The 15,431-nt window shown below is 35.8% G+C and overlaps 1 protein-coding gene across 1 annotated transcript; it reads right to left on the reverse strand.

Annotated features, from left to right (window-relative positions):
• Positions 1 to 465: 465 nt before the first annotated feature.
• On the reverse strand, positions 466 to 14,226 carry rbm19 (RNA binding motif protein 19). The gene is made up of 24 exons (XM_039647313.2): positions 14,085 to 14,226; positions 13,355 to 13,537; positions 13,086 to 13,220; positions 12,875 to 12,913; positions 12,519 to 12,774; positions 11,727 to 11,944; positions 11,198 to 11,257; positions 10,136 to 10,214; positions 9,978 to 10,049; positions 9,642 to 9,845; positions 9,432 to 9,562; positions 9,234 to 9,358; positions 9,043 to 9,139; positions 8,853 to 8,963; positions 7,799 to 7,999; positions 7,557 to 7,629; positions 5,424 to 5,581; positions 5,142 to 5,202; positions 4,981 to 5,060; positions 4,833 to 4,888; positions 3,842 to 3,961; positions 3,224 to 3,326; positions 2,953 to 3,073; positions 466 to 1,145 (listed from the first exon to the last, which is right to left on the reverse strand). Exons 1-24 carry the CDS (start codon positions 14,118 to 14,120, stop codon positions 1,063 to 1,065), a joined length of 2,802 nt encoding a protein of 933 aa, XP_039503247.2. The 5' UTR covers positions 14,121 to 14,226; the 3' UTR covers positions 466 to 1,062.
• Between the last annotated feature and the right edge of the window lie 1,205 nt (positions 14,227 to 15,431).

Below are 15,431 nucleotides of genomic sequence, written 5' to 3' on the forward strand. Positions count from 1 at the left end.
CGGCCCGAAAAAAAAACGACAGTGGTTCCCCTTACGTTTTTTTTTTTTGGGCGAAAAATTAAGTTTCTCCAATCTTCCCAAAACTCTGGATTCTGATAGAGGGCCATGAGACTTAAACCTGAGTGCAAAAATGGAGGCTCTAGCCCCTTCCAGAGCTGAGATATCGAAACTCAAAAATTCGACCCCCAAAAAAAACCGACAGTGGTACCCCTAACGAAAGGGGTACCACTGTCGTTTTTTTGGGGTCGAAATTTTGAGTCTCAGACACACACAGACGTTCCTGTAATTTATAGACAGATGTCCCATTCAACATCCAAACGGCATATATCACTAAGATAATACTTGTAATGCCATTTTCTTGAAAGTTATCTGTAGTATGATGTGTAACACAACTTCAGTGTAGACCAAGAATGTTTTGACCTTGACTGTACAAATGGTGAGGTTTCCAAAGTGATTACTAACCTATGATAGGAACATTTCCAGACTATTTATTTATCGTCACATGAATAAACAGTATGATCCCAACAATATGAAAGCACTAATTTCTTGAAGACTGAAACACTGTTAAACAACAGAGCAAAATACATGTTCTTTGAATAATTACATCATAATGTAAAACCTAGACACATTTTGTGGCAAAAATTGAACCGTTTCCATTTTTTATCTTCTGCTACTGATATTCTGATCAATCACAACAGTGATTTTTCAATGTCAACCATGTTGCAGCAGAGAATGAAATATCTCGGCCCTTCGTCACGATTAAAAGCAGCTAAAGCAAACGTGGCCTTTGGGCATCTTTTTCAAAAGGACTCCGTCGTCGAGTTCACCTTCAGCCGCAGTTGGCCTGCGGGGAGACGCTGTGTTTAATACATTGACAGCAATAACAGGGATGATGTATGAGCATATAATAAAAAGCTAATTGGGAGCATCTGGGGCCAAAAGGAAGAATTCCTGAAGAGACCGTGAAGCAGCTGTTTAAGACGCAGTCATAATAGAGATAAATGGAGTTCCACTGGATGATTTAGTCTCTTATTGATGCTGGAGGTGACTGACGGCTGCTATTCACTCCCCGTCTTCCTCCCCGACCTCCATCTGCTCCAAGATTCCCTCCAACACCTCCGCCTTCCTCCGCTTCTTAGGAGCATCTGACAGAGAAGATGAGGACACATTTGAGCACAGATTTGTTTTAATTCAATTAAAGAAGGGAAATTACTAGAATTGCAACCAGTGTTTGGGAAACTTCTTCAAATTAGGGGCTTTGGCAAGCTGCCGTTTTCAAGGAGTTAAGCAACAGTCAAACTACTGTTTGGAAAAAAGTATTGAAAATTACTTGTTTGACTATATTTAGTTAACAACAATCAAGCTATTTGAGGGGGAAAAATCTTTTGAATTAAGTTACATATAATATTGATAATTTATAACAAGGCCTTATTTGTTAAGGCATGAACTAACATGAACTTACAATGAGCAATGTATTCCTATTGCATATATTCACCTTTGTTAATAGAAAAAAAATTACTTTAGCTCACAGTGCATTACCTAGAATTAACAGATATAACTTTTGATCTTAAAAACTCAAGTTTTGGAACAACTTGACGGTGAGTGAGTGATGGGTGATTTTGGGGTGGACTATCCCTTTAAGATTAATAAACGTTGTAGGATATGGTTGTCAGTTCTGTATTTGAGTTCTTAATATGGTTACATTCACACAGAGTTCAGTTATTTACAGGAGTGACAACCGCATTCTATAACCAAACTCACACCGGTACATTTTCAGGACTCGTGACTGCATTGTCTAAAAACCCACGCTGTGAACACAACTGTGCTGGACAACTAGTTGTTCGTCATGTCAGTGTGTCAGAGCTGCTCTGCGCAGTACAACAGTGTGTCGCAGGTTTTCATAAGTGGTTTAGCTTTCGGTGATGAACAGCGATGGAGATGTGAGCTGTGTGTCATCTGAAGGTTAGATAGATACACTCACTGTTCTCCACCGGAGCGGCTCCTGTCAGTTTTGAGTTCTAGATGCGATTCAAATTCTCCGCTCTCCATCAGATATAAAATCTTCAGTTAATGGGCTTGACTGGACTCGACTTATCAACAGTGATCAGACCTTTAAGTTTTATGGACACTGCCATGTTTGACATTACTTTGGTCACTATGACAGTACTTTGTGACTATGTTAACTGTTAAAGGAGTATTTCTCTTTAAAAAAAAAAAAAACGTTGCTGATAATTTACTCGCCCCCATGTCATCCAAGATATCCATGTCTTTCTTTCTTCAGTCGAAAATTAAGAAATTAAGGTTTTTGATGAAAATATTCCAGGATCATTCTGAACCAAATGACACGAAAAAAGATTTGTTCATCAGGAGAGTCACAAACGCGCATCACAGAACAGAGCAAGGCGACCATTTGAGCTTATAAAACTTAAACTTTGTTATATTTTTTTTTAAGTGACAGATCGTTTCGCTTGATAAGACCCTTATTCATCGTCTGGAATCGTTTAAAGCCCTTTGAACAGTTTGCAGTTTGCACTGAAACGGTCATTTGGAACTTGAACCATTTGGTTCCCACTGAAGTGCATTATATGGCGAAAAATCCTGGAATGTTTTCATCAAAAACCTTCATTTCTTTTCGACTGAAGAAAGAATGACATGGATATCTTGGATGACATGGGGGTGAGTAAATTATCAGCAAGTTTTTTTTAAAAGTGAACTACTCCTTTAAAGAGAATACAGGCTCGACTCCCACAGCATGTTCATACAGACAGTATTCGAGATGCTACTGTAAGTTTCTGTTTGAACATTTTGAGACTCACTCTTGTAATTGAAAGCAGCTGTCACTCCCAAAAACTGACAAAGTGAACGTAGCCTTTTAGTAAGTTATTCATCAAAACTGCTTGCAAAGGTTAATGCTAAATAACTATAACTCTGCACATAAAACAAAAATGTCACCATGAAAGTGCTGTGCGGTTTTTCGTCGCAGGTCGTCCACAGTGTCCTCTGCGTCTGCCCACTCCAACACCAGCCTCCTGCCGTACAGATGGGTACTGTGGCACAGCGCCGTGAACGCTTTCTGTGAGAGACCAGCACCAAATCAAAGCTTGTGTTAGATGTACTGTAACTAGACACAATGAACAGGATCACTGTTGATTAGCTGTTTTACAGGAGACTGTCTGAGTGTGAAAAGCACGAAACAGAAAGACGCAGAGACAGATGCACCCACCTTGGCATCCTGTTTAGTGAGGAAGTCAATGAAGCCAAAACCACGGTGGGTTCCACCGATCCCTTTCTTTGGCAGGCGGACTGTCTTCAGCTCTCCAAACGTACTGACAAGAAAGAAACAACACCTGCACTTCAAATACGAGGACTATTTCACAATAATTACAAGGGTACCAAGTTCAAAACCATGATACTTTCACAGTCATTTTTGAAAAATACTCAATAATTTGGCCTGTTCTCTACTATAACATACAGGTGAAACTCGAAAAATTAGAATATCCTACAAGAGTTCATTTATTTCAGTAATTCTTTAAAACGTAAAAGGTGAATCTAATATAATATATAGACTCATTACATGCAAAGCGAGACATATTCAAGTCTTTATTTGTTATAATTTGATAATTATGGCTTACAGATATGAAAACCTTTTCACAATATTCTACTGCTGTAATCCATAATCACCTAAATTATTACAAAAAAAGGCTTGAAATATCTCACTTTGCATGTAATTAATGTCTATATAATATATTAGTTTCACCTTTTAAGTTGAATTAGTGCAATAAAAGAACCTGTACACATGAAACGCAAAAAAAATATCTGTTAAATGTGAAAGAAGGCTTACCAGAAGAGTTCTCGCAGTTCTTTCACTGTGGCCTGGAAGGGGATGTTTCGCACCAGGATCTTAGACGTCCTCTGTTTCCTAGAGGTTTGCTTTTTCCTCTTGGATTCCGCCACACCTGACCTGCAAAAACAACAGAAGGAAACAGCTTTCACTCGTGCATGTGACTACTGCCCTTTAATATGCTTGTTATTGACTTTATTTGTCAAACTGACTAAGAGAGCACATACTACAGAATTTAAAAGCAATGATATTACAAAAATCAATCTAAAAAAAAAAACACTGACTGCATATAATCTTTTGTTTACCATTATAACATCAAACTGCATTGCTTCAACAAAAGCACACTGTGAGTAGAAATTTCTAAAGTAAACCATTTATCTTAAACATTTAAAAAAAAAAATACAGACTATGGTATATGGCAAATTATACAAATCACGAGTTACTCCTATGAAACTTTAACAAGTTTCTCATCACTTGAATTACAATATCTTCTGTACTATAAGTTGCCCCCAAAACACATTAATGTAAAAATTAGACACTTATTATGCATTACTTTCTGAAAACAAAAATATGTATTTTCAGCAAATCCATGAACTCATTCACGTAAAGTTTATACTGTATGTGAAAGTATTCTGCTTTAATAATGTACAGCTTTAACACCAGTATTTTCTGCCCTGATCACTTCCATCTCCATCAATTAGGCCTCTGCTGCTTAAACATCAGCGTTTGGCTGAAGTATTCATATTTTACCTATTTTTATTATGATCATATTTTAAGTTATAAATTGTAAATTTGCAGTCTGACTTAAATATGAGAGAGAAAAAAAATGTGGCAAATCTTTACATGCTTCAGGTCAAACAAACGAAGTGTGACCAGTGAAGTCTGATTCAAATGAAAATGAGCTAGTTCACTTAATGAATTAAATTCATGAACTAAACCATGTCCTACACAGAACATGAAGCTTTGGGACACAAAAGATGTCTCAACTTACTTGACTTCTCTTTCTGATATTTTTATCTGAAGCTGGTGCTCGTCAACTGTGCAGTGCTGCAAAAACATGAATATTTCATCAGATGAGTATTTGTGCATAGTAAGAGTACATAAATACAGCAATGACAGAGCAGCAGATGGTCATTTACCTGCAGCTTTCTCATGGCTTTCTGTGCTGCCTTTGGAGTTTTGTACTGAACAAATCCATAACCCATTGATAACATTTTACCTGAGAGAGAGACACAAAGTACATAGATGTATAAATATACAGATGAATATCAATGGTAAATGCGTGTCTGTGAAATCAAACCTGCTTTATCTCTCTTCTTTGATATTGTGCAGCTTTTCACCGCACCACATTGAGAAAATGTCTGTCAAAAGAACACAATGAAACCCATATGGTGAGAAACTGGCCGTGTTTACACCTGTTATTAACAACATCCGTTTGGGGTGATCCGATCACACAACACATGTTGCTGCTTACACCTGCTACTAACATGCATCTCAAATGAGTCTCCTGTGACCAGAACAAGAAACCTTCTCATGTTTCCACTACAGTTTGCTGCTGAAGTGCTTGTGCTCTTGAGTTCACCTCTAGTAATGTTTCCTCTGAAGTGTTAAAGTTGAGGTTCTTGATGAAGAGAGTCGAGCCAGGCAAAATCTCTTCCTCCTCTTCCTCCTCATCCTCTTCCTCCTCATCCTTTTTGGCCAAGTCATTTTTCTCAGCATTTGCATTTTTGGTTTGAGGCTCTGAGTGGAGCAAGAGAAGGATGGATATTTAGACGGAACAAGAAAAACTACAGAAATGCAGCTGTGAAGCGTTTACTAGATACAGACTGACAAAACACTGATTTGGATGTCCTGAAGGAAATCCACCAGTACCACTTGAGTCAAAAACATGATTACAAGCTTCCCGCTTTAAATCGAGCTAAGGTAAGCAGAGAGTGTTGAACATTGGCTGATTATGCATTTTGTCAAATATGTATTCTGGATCATTTAACCCCAAAAAAGCTACAGACTGCAGCTTTAAGTACCATTTTTTTTTTAAATGTATACAGTCATTCATTAAGTATGCATAAAATATATCAAAAGTGATTGTAAAATACATTTATAATTTCAGAAATGGTTTCTATAATTAAATAAATGCTGCAAACGAACTTGAACTTGGACCAGAAAAAAAACCCATCCATTAATTAGGTAGCTCAACTGATTACAGCATTGACAATAATCAGAAATTAGGATTTCTGAAGGATCATGTGACACTGAAGACTGGAGTAATGATGCTGAAAATTCAGCTTTACATCACAGGAATAAATTACATTTTAAAATATTAAATAATGATCATGGTTATTTTAATTTAATTCTAATAGTTATTTTTATTTTTTCATTGTACTTTTGGTCAAATGCAGCCTTGGTCAACATAAGAGACTTCAAAAAATATTTAGAAAATCTTACCGACCCCAAATTTCTGAACGGTGGTGTAAATAAATAATATACAATTGTTCAACTTAAAATGCTAAAAATGCATTTTTTTTTTATAAATACATTCCTAAACTTTATTTAAAATGTAAAACATTTGGTAGCTATAAGTAACACAAAATATCTCACAAAATATCTCACAAAATATCCAAAATATTTCCAAACATGCCAAGGGAAGGGCTTGTTGGACGGTGTCCCAGTTCACTTGGAATGTACAGAGCTTAATATGATTTGGAATTTGGATCATTGGAATTCAAAGCAGATTCCATGCAGGACTGTTTGTGAATCGGTAGATCGGTAAGGTTTTTTAATGTTTTTAAAAGAAGTCTCTTCTGCTCCCCAAGGCTGCACTTATATGATTAAAAAAACAAAAAAACAAAAAAAAACATTAATATTGTGAAATATTGCTACAATTTAAAAATGTTAATGTTAAATGTTTTCTTTGTGAATATATATAGTATATAAAGTGTAATTTATTCCTGTGATCAAAGCTGAATTTTCAGCATCATTACTCCAGTCTTCAGTGTCTCATGATCCTTCAGAAATTATTATAATATGATGATTTGTTGCTCAAGAAACATGTAAGGTTATTATCAATGAGGAAAACATTTTTTTTTTTTTACGTTTTTTATTTTTGATGAATAGAAAGTTCAAAAGAACAGCATTTATCTGAAATGGAAAGCTTTTGTTACATTAAACACTACCCTTTAAAAGTTGGGGTCAGTAAGAATTTGTATTCTATTTTGGGGGGAAAAAATCAGAAATCAATATTCATCAAGGATGAGTTACATTGATCAAAAGTTACAGTAAAGATATTTATAATGTTAGAAAAGAAAAAAAATGTGCACAACTGTTTTCAACATTGAAAGTAACAATGAATGTTTTTTGAGCATAAAATCAGCATATTAGAATGATTTGTGAAGGATCATGTGACACTGAAGACTGGAGTAATGATGCTGAAAATTCAGCTTTTTTCAGAGGAACAAATTACATTTTAATATATTAACATAGAAAACAGTCATTTTAAATTGTCATAATATTTCAAAATATTACAGTTTTTTTTGTGTGTTTTTTTTTTTAATTAAATAAATGCATCCTTGGTGAGCAGAAGAGACTTCTAAAAAATATACTTATAAAAACATTAAACGATCTAAAACTTTTGACCGGTAGTGTATATCCTTCACACAAAAAGATGAATTGCTGGTTTAAGCACCAATTAACTGATATGTCAGCATTAAAGAAATACCTGGTTTAGGTTTTGGAGGAGTTGTAAAGACCGCTACAGGAGCCCACTCCAAATACAAGGGAACATGCTGGAACTGGGAAGATAAAGCATATGACATCATACCATTTCCCCAATTCAAGCTGTAACTAACCAAAGGCAAACATGATTATACATGATAAATAAATATTATATAAACAAAAACATATACAAGTTGTTTTTTCCAGTGAAAACAGCAGCTCAAATGTCCAATCACACACACTGACCTTTGTGTATGCAAGCTTTGTGAAAGCCCGTTTGGCTTCGGTGGGCTCCAGGAACTCCACTATAGCAGTGAGGCCAGATGGGGGCAGCAGAACTCTTCCCAGAGATCCATGGGGCGAGAACAAAGCCTCAAGCTCTCCGACCTGCACGCCTGAGAGCAAGTTCTTTACCAGGAACACAGAGTTACTGCGCTGACCTGATGCCTAAATAGATGGAGACATGCATTAACATAACCATGATTTATGCAGAAAAACATAAATATGAATTTGGACATTATTAGCTTTTTGTGGAATTCTGTTACAAAATCAGAATTCGGATGATAGGAATTCTTTGCAGAAACCAAGCAGGCCTACTTATGAATCATTCTCACATTCTTATTTAAATTGATGACTTAGTAACGCCAATGTGTTTTAAATATGAATGCACAATATATCATTAACATCAGTAATTAGCTGATGTTAAGCGTTTTCATTCATTATATAAATATTGTATTTATTAAAACCTATATTTTTAAATTTAGATTACCTTTACCTCAATATTTAATATTTTAAAATGTAATGGTAGAATTTAAAACAACAAAATGTGTATTATTTTTCATTGTAGTATTTTATGTTGGTGCATACTTCAAATTAAAGTAAGAAAAGATGCATATTAATTCTCTCAGACATGAGAGGCCTTCATGTTATTATTAGGCCTTTATAGTTTTTGTAAAAATTGTATAATTTTATTAATAATAATTTGTAACTGAATTGTTTTAGTGTCATGAAAATATAGTTAATGAGCTATGGAAACCAAACAAAATGCTGACGAAAAACGATCTGTTTTAACAAAATTTTCATTGGATTCCTCAATCCTCATTCACGCATGATGTGTCAATGTAGCAAGTGTGGTGTCGTTATGAAATAAGGGAATATTTACTCATTTTAATTTGATAATACCACTAGCTTTTAATCATAATAACTTAATTCATTAATGGGAAAACTAGCCAATTATCATGATATCATCAAAGGCATCAGCGATATCCTCGATACACGTACTATCGTCACAACCCTATACCTGACTGAATGAGTCCAGGGACACTCCATTTTCCAGGAGAAACTGTCTGGTCTCTTGAACGATCTGCGTCTCTCCGAGGGCCATCCTCACAGCCAGACTGCCATCAGACTCCTGCATTCATACACAAATCCAGTGTTACTCATGTTAATCCTCTCAAGAAAAAGACAATTTGCAGGTCCAAAATACTCACGTGATCTAACACTTTGCTCTTGGTTGTGTTGTATTTCTCAGCGATGGCATCGGCCACGGCGCTCGTGCCCAAAAACAATGTGTTCCAGTTATGAGAGCTGTGTAAAATAAAAAAATACAAAAAACCAGTGAACACAACAGGAAATTATCCAGTAGAGACTTTCAGCTCCAGATAGGTTATCAATTTCTGACCTGCCGCTGGCTGATTTGTCTTTGGCATCTTTACTTCTCTTAAACGAGGAGCTGCCTGGAGTGTTGGGCCCCTGATCGGGATTTTCCTTCTTCAGCCTTGAAGCCATGACATGCAGAACCCGCCCCTAGTGGGTCCAAACAGTTGTAAGAAAGCAAATAAAACCACGCAGACAGAAATGAGATGAAAGTGATCAGTACCTGGAATACGTGGCCATCGAGTTGAGTCAAGGCTGAGACTGCGTTCTCTGGTATCATGTACGTCACAAAGGCAAAGCCCTTGGGCTTCTTAGTCAGACTGTCTATGGGGAAGTGCACCTCAGAAATAGGACCTGATGAGGACACAAGAAAAAGTAAGTGGCTTTTAAACAAGGATCATGAAATGATAAGTGGCAGATCTCTAACACTCACCATGTTTGACGAAGACTTCTTTCAGATCTTCTTCGGTGCACGTGTAGGGCAGGTTCCTGATAAAAAGTCTTCCCGATTCCGCCACGTCTTCCTCTTCCTCGTCGTCTCTGAGCTCACGCGCAAAATTTCTCTCCTTTTTGCTTTCCTTCGCAGGCATTTTGTTTTTAAAGTTGTTGGTTCTGAACACTTCGATATAGCGCCCCCCTGTGGGTTCACACATGTAATGTATTGCACATGTGTTATTTGCAGTAGTTGTTTTTTAATTTGTTGTGCTCCCAAAACAAAACACACAACAAGGATTTTTTTTATAATTGTGTACTTGTCAAAATGACTTACCCATGTAGTCTCTGTTCAGGCGCAGGGCCCTCTCGACCTCTGCTTCTGAGCGCAGGTCCACATACACGTAACCTTATGGCAGGAAATTCAACCAATCAAATGGCACCAGAGTGACATCTTTAGACCATCAACAGACAGAAAACAACAGAAACTCTTACCTGAGTTGCGCCCATCCTTGTTTTTTGCAAATCGAATGGCAACAGGTTTCAGAGGCACCATAAATTCTTTCACTTGTTGCTAGAGTGAAGTGGTAAATCAGATAGACACGACAAAAAAATAAATCAGGCAAAAAAGACTGTTGTAAGGTCCAAAAATAACAATTAAAAGATAGATGTGTGACAACAGTGTTCTGTATGAATAATGACATTAATTAATAACAATAACCTTTAAAAAAAAAGTAATTATTCTCCAAGTTAGATTATAAAAAGCAGGATATGTTAGTTTTATATATTAAAAAAACAAGTATGGGTGTATCAGTATTGCAAATAACCGATAAATGGCATATTTTATAAATCCACACTACTTTGTTTTGTGTTTTTTAAAGAAAGAAATAATATTTGATGTTAGGCATTAGAAATGTATACTGTACAGTGTGAAAGATGGATTAAATATTACTTTAATTTACCTTTCAAACGTTTGGAGTCAGTGTGATTTTTTTTCTAAAGAAATTGTTTTGTTTTTCTATGATATTATTAATAAGAAATGTTTCTTGAGCATCAAATCAGCATATTAGAATGATTTCTGAAGGATCATGTGACACTGAAGACTGTAATGATTAGTAATGATGCTGAAGCTTTGCCATCACAGGAATAAATTACTCTATAATATATAAACATTTTTGATCAAATACATACAGGCTTGGGGAGAAAGTGAATTCTTAAAAAAAAAAAAAAATTAAATGCAATAGTGACCCCAAATTTATACTTAAAATTATATTCTGAGGAATATTCACAAAAAAGTGTAAATCTTACACATTGATATAACTAATTTCTATGCTAATAAAAAGAGTGTAAGAGAGTAATAATAACACACCAAGTGCCTGTGGTTAATTAGGATTACTCTGTAATTATATGTATGTATATGTATATGTAAATACATGGCAACATGAACACTAAGTATAATAATAAAGGGACCTGGTAAATTAGTCCTTGAATATTAACAAAAGTTGTTGAACAAAAACAAACTACATATTCAATATCGGCCAATAATCAATCTCTCACCTCTTTGACGTTAAATGGAGCACCTCGTAGCTTGACTGTGAACCCTGTGCTCGACTCAATCTACAATAGTGTATGAACAGAAAAAACAAATGAGCCTTTAATAGCCAACTATTCAATGCTAAAGGAGTAGTTCACTTTTCAAAGAAACATTTGCTGATAATTTACTCACCCCCATGTCATCCAAGATGTCCATGTCTTTCTTCAGTCGAAAAGAAATGAAGGTTTTTGATGAAAACATTCCAGGATTTTTCTCCATATAATGCACTTCAGTGGGAACCAAATGGTTTGGACTTTCTGGACCTTGAACCTCTTGTCTTTTGGACCTTGAACTGTTTGGTTCCCATTGAAGTCCATTATATGGAGAAAAATCCTGGAATGTTTTCACCAAAAACCTTAATTTCTTTTCGACTAAAGAAAGAATGACATGGACATCTTGGATGACATGGGGGTGAGTAAATTATCAGCAAAAGTTTTTTCAAAAGTGAACCACTCCTTTAATTAAAGCCCATAACAGTTTTTTCACACTGACCATGTTCAGGGCTGCTGGCGTATTCCCACTGTCTGTGTGCTGGACTGGGGACTTTTCCTCTTCCTCTTCCTCATCCTCTTCCTCGTCGGCAGCATTAGCACTGTCCTCTTCATTCTCTTCCATCTCTTTTTCATCCACCAGGTCTGATTTCTCCACAATTTTGGAGCGAAGATAGTCCATGTCAGATAGATCTTTCTTTAAGGCTTCCTTAGCGGTATCTGGTAAGAAAACACATTTGGAGAGCAAAATCATACCTACACAAATACAGTACAAGTACATGAAGAAAAGATTGGACTTTTATGTTACTTTTATGTTAGCTACGATTAATCAACATGACAGCACTACTTTATATATGAAGGCTTTTAAGGGATAAAACTCCACTTTTTTGGAAATATGCTCCTTTTACCACTCCCCCAGAGTTAAACAGTTGAGTTTTACCGTTTTCGAATCCATTCAGACAATTTTCTGATATTTAGATGAATATCAGTAACCAGACAGTTTCTGGTCCCATTGACTTCCATAGTATATATTTTTTCCTACTATGGAAAAACTGTCTGGTTTCTGATATTCTTCTAAATATCATAAAATCGGCTGAATGCATTTGAAAACGGTGAAACTCAACTGTTTAACTCTGGCGGAGTTGTAAAATGAGCCTATTTCCCAAAAAAGTGGAGTATCCCTTTAAGTAAAGTGTCACCAAACAATCTTTGCAACCCATAGAAAAAAATTGTATTGACTGCTATAGTGGTACTCATAAAAAAAAGAATCTAAAATTCAGCACAAAAATCTCACCTTGTTTTTCCTCTTCATCAACATCAGCAGCATCCTCATCATCACTCAATTGCTCTGATTCATCAGAGTCAAAGTTCAGGTAATCATCCTTAACAGGCGCTTTCTTCTGCTTCTGCTCCTTCTTCTTCTCCTTATTCTTCTTCTCTTTTTCAGCTTCAATAGAAGCCGCTTCCACCGTGTCATTGGCCCACGTCGGCACCTGTGTGCGTTTCTGGTGTACAGCCAAGAACTCCTGGAAGCTCTTGTCTTTTTGAAGCTAAGGATTTCAAATGACATTTTACAGGATGTCTGCATTTTTACTGGAGTATGATTTGTGTAATGTGATAAAGAATAGATTTTAGGAGTAGCAAACTTACATCTCTAAGAAGAATACTCAAAGGCTTCTTCTGCTGCTTCTGTGGAGATAGAGTGATTTATTTGTATAGCACTTATTTCAATACACATTGTTCCAAAAAAGAAAAGAAGAGAGAGCATTTCAATGAAACTGTTTGCAAACAATAAAGTGAGTGGGTCATAAATGTCCCATTTTGCTCAGCGCAGACGCTGAAAAATGACAAATGAAGTTACCAATGAATCTTCCTTTTGTTCTAGTTGTTCACATGATTCTTGTTCTTCTGTAACTTTGTTTGCTGATGGTTGACGTGTGTGTTTGCTCCAAGGTCTGGCTTTGTTTGGATCTCCAAAATCTGTGCAGGATTCCACCTTAATCAGGCAGATGATGAATAAGATGAAAATTATAAAATACAATGTTCAAATACACTATTTGCATTACTATTTTAATCTATCAGTGATTTCCTTCCATATCTCTGGGACTCCTCCGTGATCTTGTCACTTACAGTAACTCTAGATGTGTCCACAAAGCTCTTGTCGAAATGTTTCATAGCTTTTTCTGCATCTTCTTCCGTCTTGAAACCAACGAATCCAAATTTGCGGAATTTGCCATCTTTGGTGAATTTCAACGTACAATCTGTAAGCGTCCCAAAATCCGCAAACATCTTACGGAAGCGAGCTTCCTTCATCTGGGGACACAGAATAAAGTTGGTTCAAAACACATATATTTCATACATACTTTATAAGGCCTCAATGAATGTATCATTCCCTGACAGAGCCTATAAACAACTTATTTTAAGGTCCGTGCTACAATGTGATTATACATTAAGACATTATATTACTACAGGGTTAGGATGAAGGTTTGGTTAAGTGTTAGTTGCATAGTTACGCATATTACCACAGTAGTTGCATGTAACGTGTAACAAGATAAAATAAAGTGTTACCCAATTTATTCTACAAAGCCATGTTACACTGACGCTATCAAATGTAATACCATTATACTTTAATATAGGCTAACGTTACACCATAGCATACAAATAGTGCACCACAATACTCTAGGCAGCAGTACCATGAAATCTCCATGACACCAACTCAAATAAAAAACATAGTTGAGCTTATTTGTTAGTGAACACAGTAAAGAAGGGTGTTTAAGTTAGTTAGGGTTCCACTTTCGTAGGCGCATGCATCTTTGACAGCAAACTTGCAACATGTTCTAATATAATAACAAATACTCACCCCATTTGGGAGATTCTTGACTATTAACCTTGACATTTTCCGATCCTAGTGTGATTGTTTGAGGTAAAATAGCAATTCTTGTTTTATCAACAATAAAGCATGGTGCGCTTCACTAGGACGCCATCTTGCTGTATGACGTAATTAAAACGCGTCACCAAATAAACTTGATGAGTATAGCTCCCTCTCCTGGACATAACATGAATGATAGGATGCACTTGACACTATATTTAAAATCATTGTAAATAAGAACTTAACCTTGAGCTTGAGCCATAAGGATTGTTACCATCTCTGCTGTGCACAGATGTACCATCTGTTATAACCTCAAACTCTGGAACATAGAATGTGATGTTAAAATGTACATTTTTTTATTCGGCTACACATCTTTTTTACATGAAACGTTGAAACCCTTCACCTTTCCCCCCTGATTTTCTCTATAATTAAAGTCTATTTCAGGCTAGTAACTAAGCTGGCATTAGAGGTATTACCATTATTGGGTAAATAACTTTGAGTCTAGCCCAGTTTCATAATCCGCTTTTTTTATTTTATTTTTTTATTCTCTGTAGACTAATCCAGTATGCCATAGACAGTTTTTATCTTGCTATGAAGCACAAATCCATTTTCTTTACTAAAAAGAAAGGCATATTACAACATACATAAAACTACATATTTGTATTGTAACTTTGTATTAGGTGTCGTCTTTTAAACATGGGAAAAATGTGCTTAAGGCAGTTACAGGCAATGTCATTTAAAACATAAAATCTAAAGCTTAGATCAATGAAAAGTCTGTTGACATACATGACATATGTCTCTTTTTTCTCATAACTGACAAAGATTATAAAAAAGTTGAAATGCAAATCTATTGACTGTTATCTTGGATTTCATAATAGGCCTAGTTAAATACCATTTAAAACCAATGCCGTTAAGTATGTATATTGTGCTCTTTACAAGAACACTTGCATGCAATCATAAACTATAAACTCCCACACTGCACAATTAAGAGCTTCTCTATTAAACACACCCTAGACCACATGTCAGTCAGCATACATGCATATAGATTCTACCACTGGTTGGACCTCTTGATCTACAAAGGAATCTAATTCAAGATCAGTATGATTCATGATTACTCTTCACACACATTTATCTTCAATAAAGAACTGAAGTGAGTCAAGTCTATTAGAGACACTTTGTCTGCGGCTTCAGTGAATGGCTTTCCAAACCACATTTGGGTAGAGGTTTAGAGCCAACTCACCAATAATGAAAACTAGATCAGTAAAGTTGATAATTAAATGTGTTTTATATATGTATAGAAATAAATTAAACCACAATGACTTTGTTACGTTTGTGCAC

Source organism: Pimephales promelas, chromosome 8 (assembly GCF_988280905.1).
Source record: "Pimephales promelas chromosome 8, fPimPro1.hap1.1, whole genome shotgun sequence".
Lineage (NCBI taxonomy): Eukaryota > Metazoa > Chordata > Actinopteri > Cypriniformes > Leuciscidae > Pimephales > Pimephales promelas.

What these genes read in the sequence shown, in the direction of transcription:
- rbm19 (XM_039647313.2), bottom strand. Translation starts at nt 14,120, where the DNA reads ATGTCAAGGTTAATAGTCAAGAATCTCCCAAATGGG. An exon ending in TGGACACATCTAGAGTTACT is followed by an intron (nt 13,221 to 13,354) that starts GTAAGTGACAAG and finishes TGCCTGATTAAG; the next exon opens with GTGGAATCCTGCACAGATTT. An exon ending in TGATGAAGAGGAAAAACAAG is followed by an intron (nt 11,945 to 12,518) that starts GTGAGATTTTTG and finishes TTTTCTTACCAG; the next exon opens with ATACCGCTAAGGAAGCCTTA.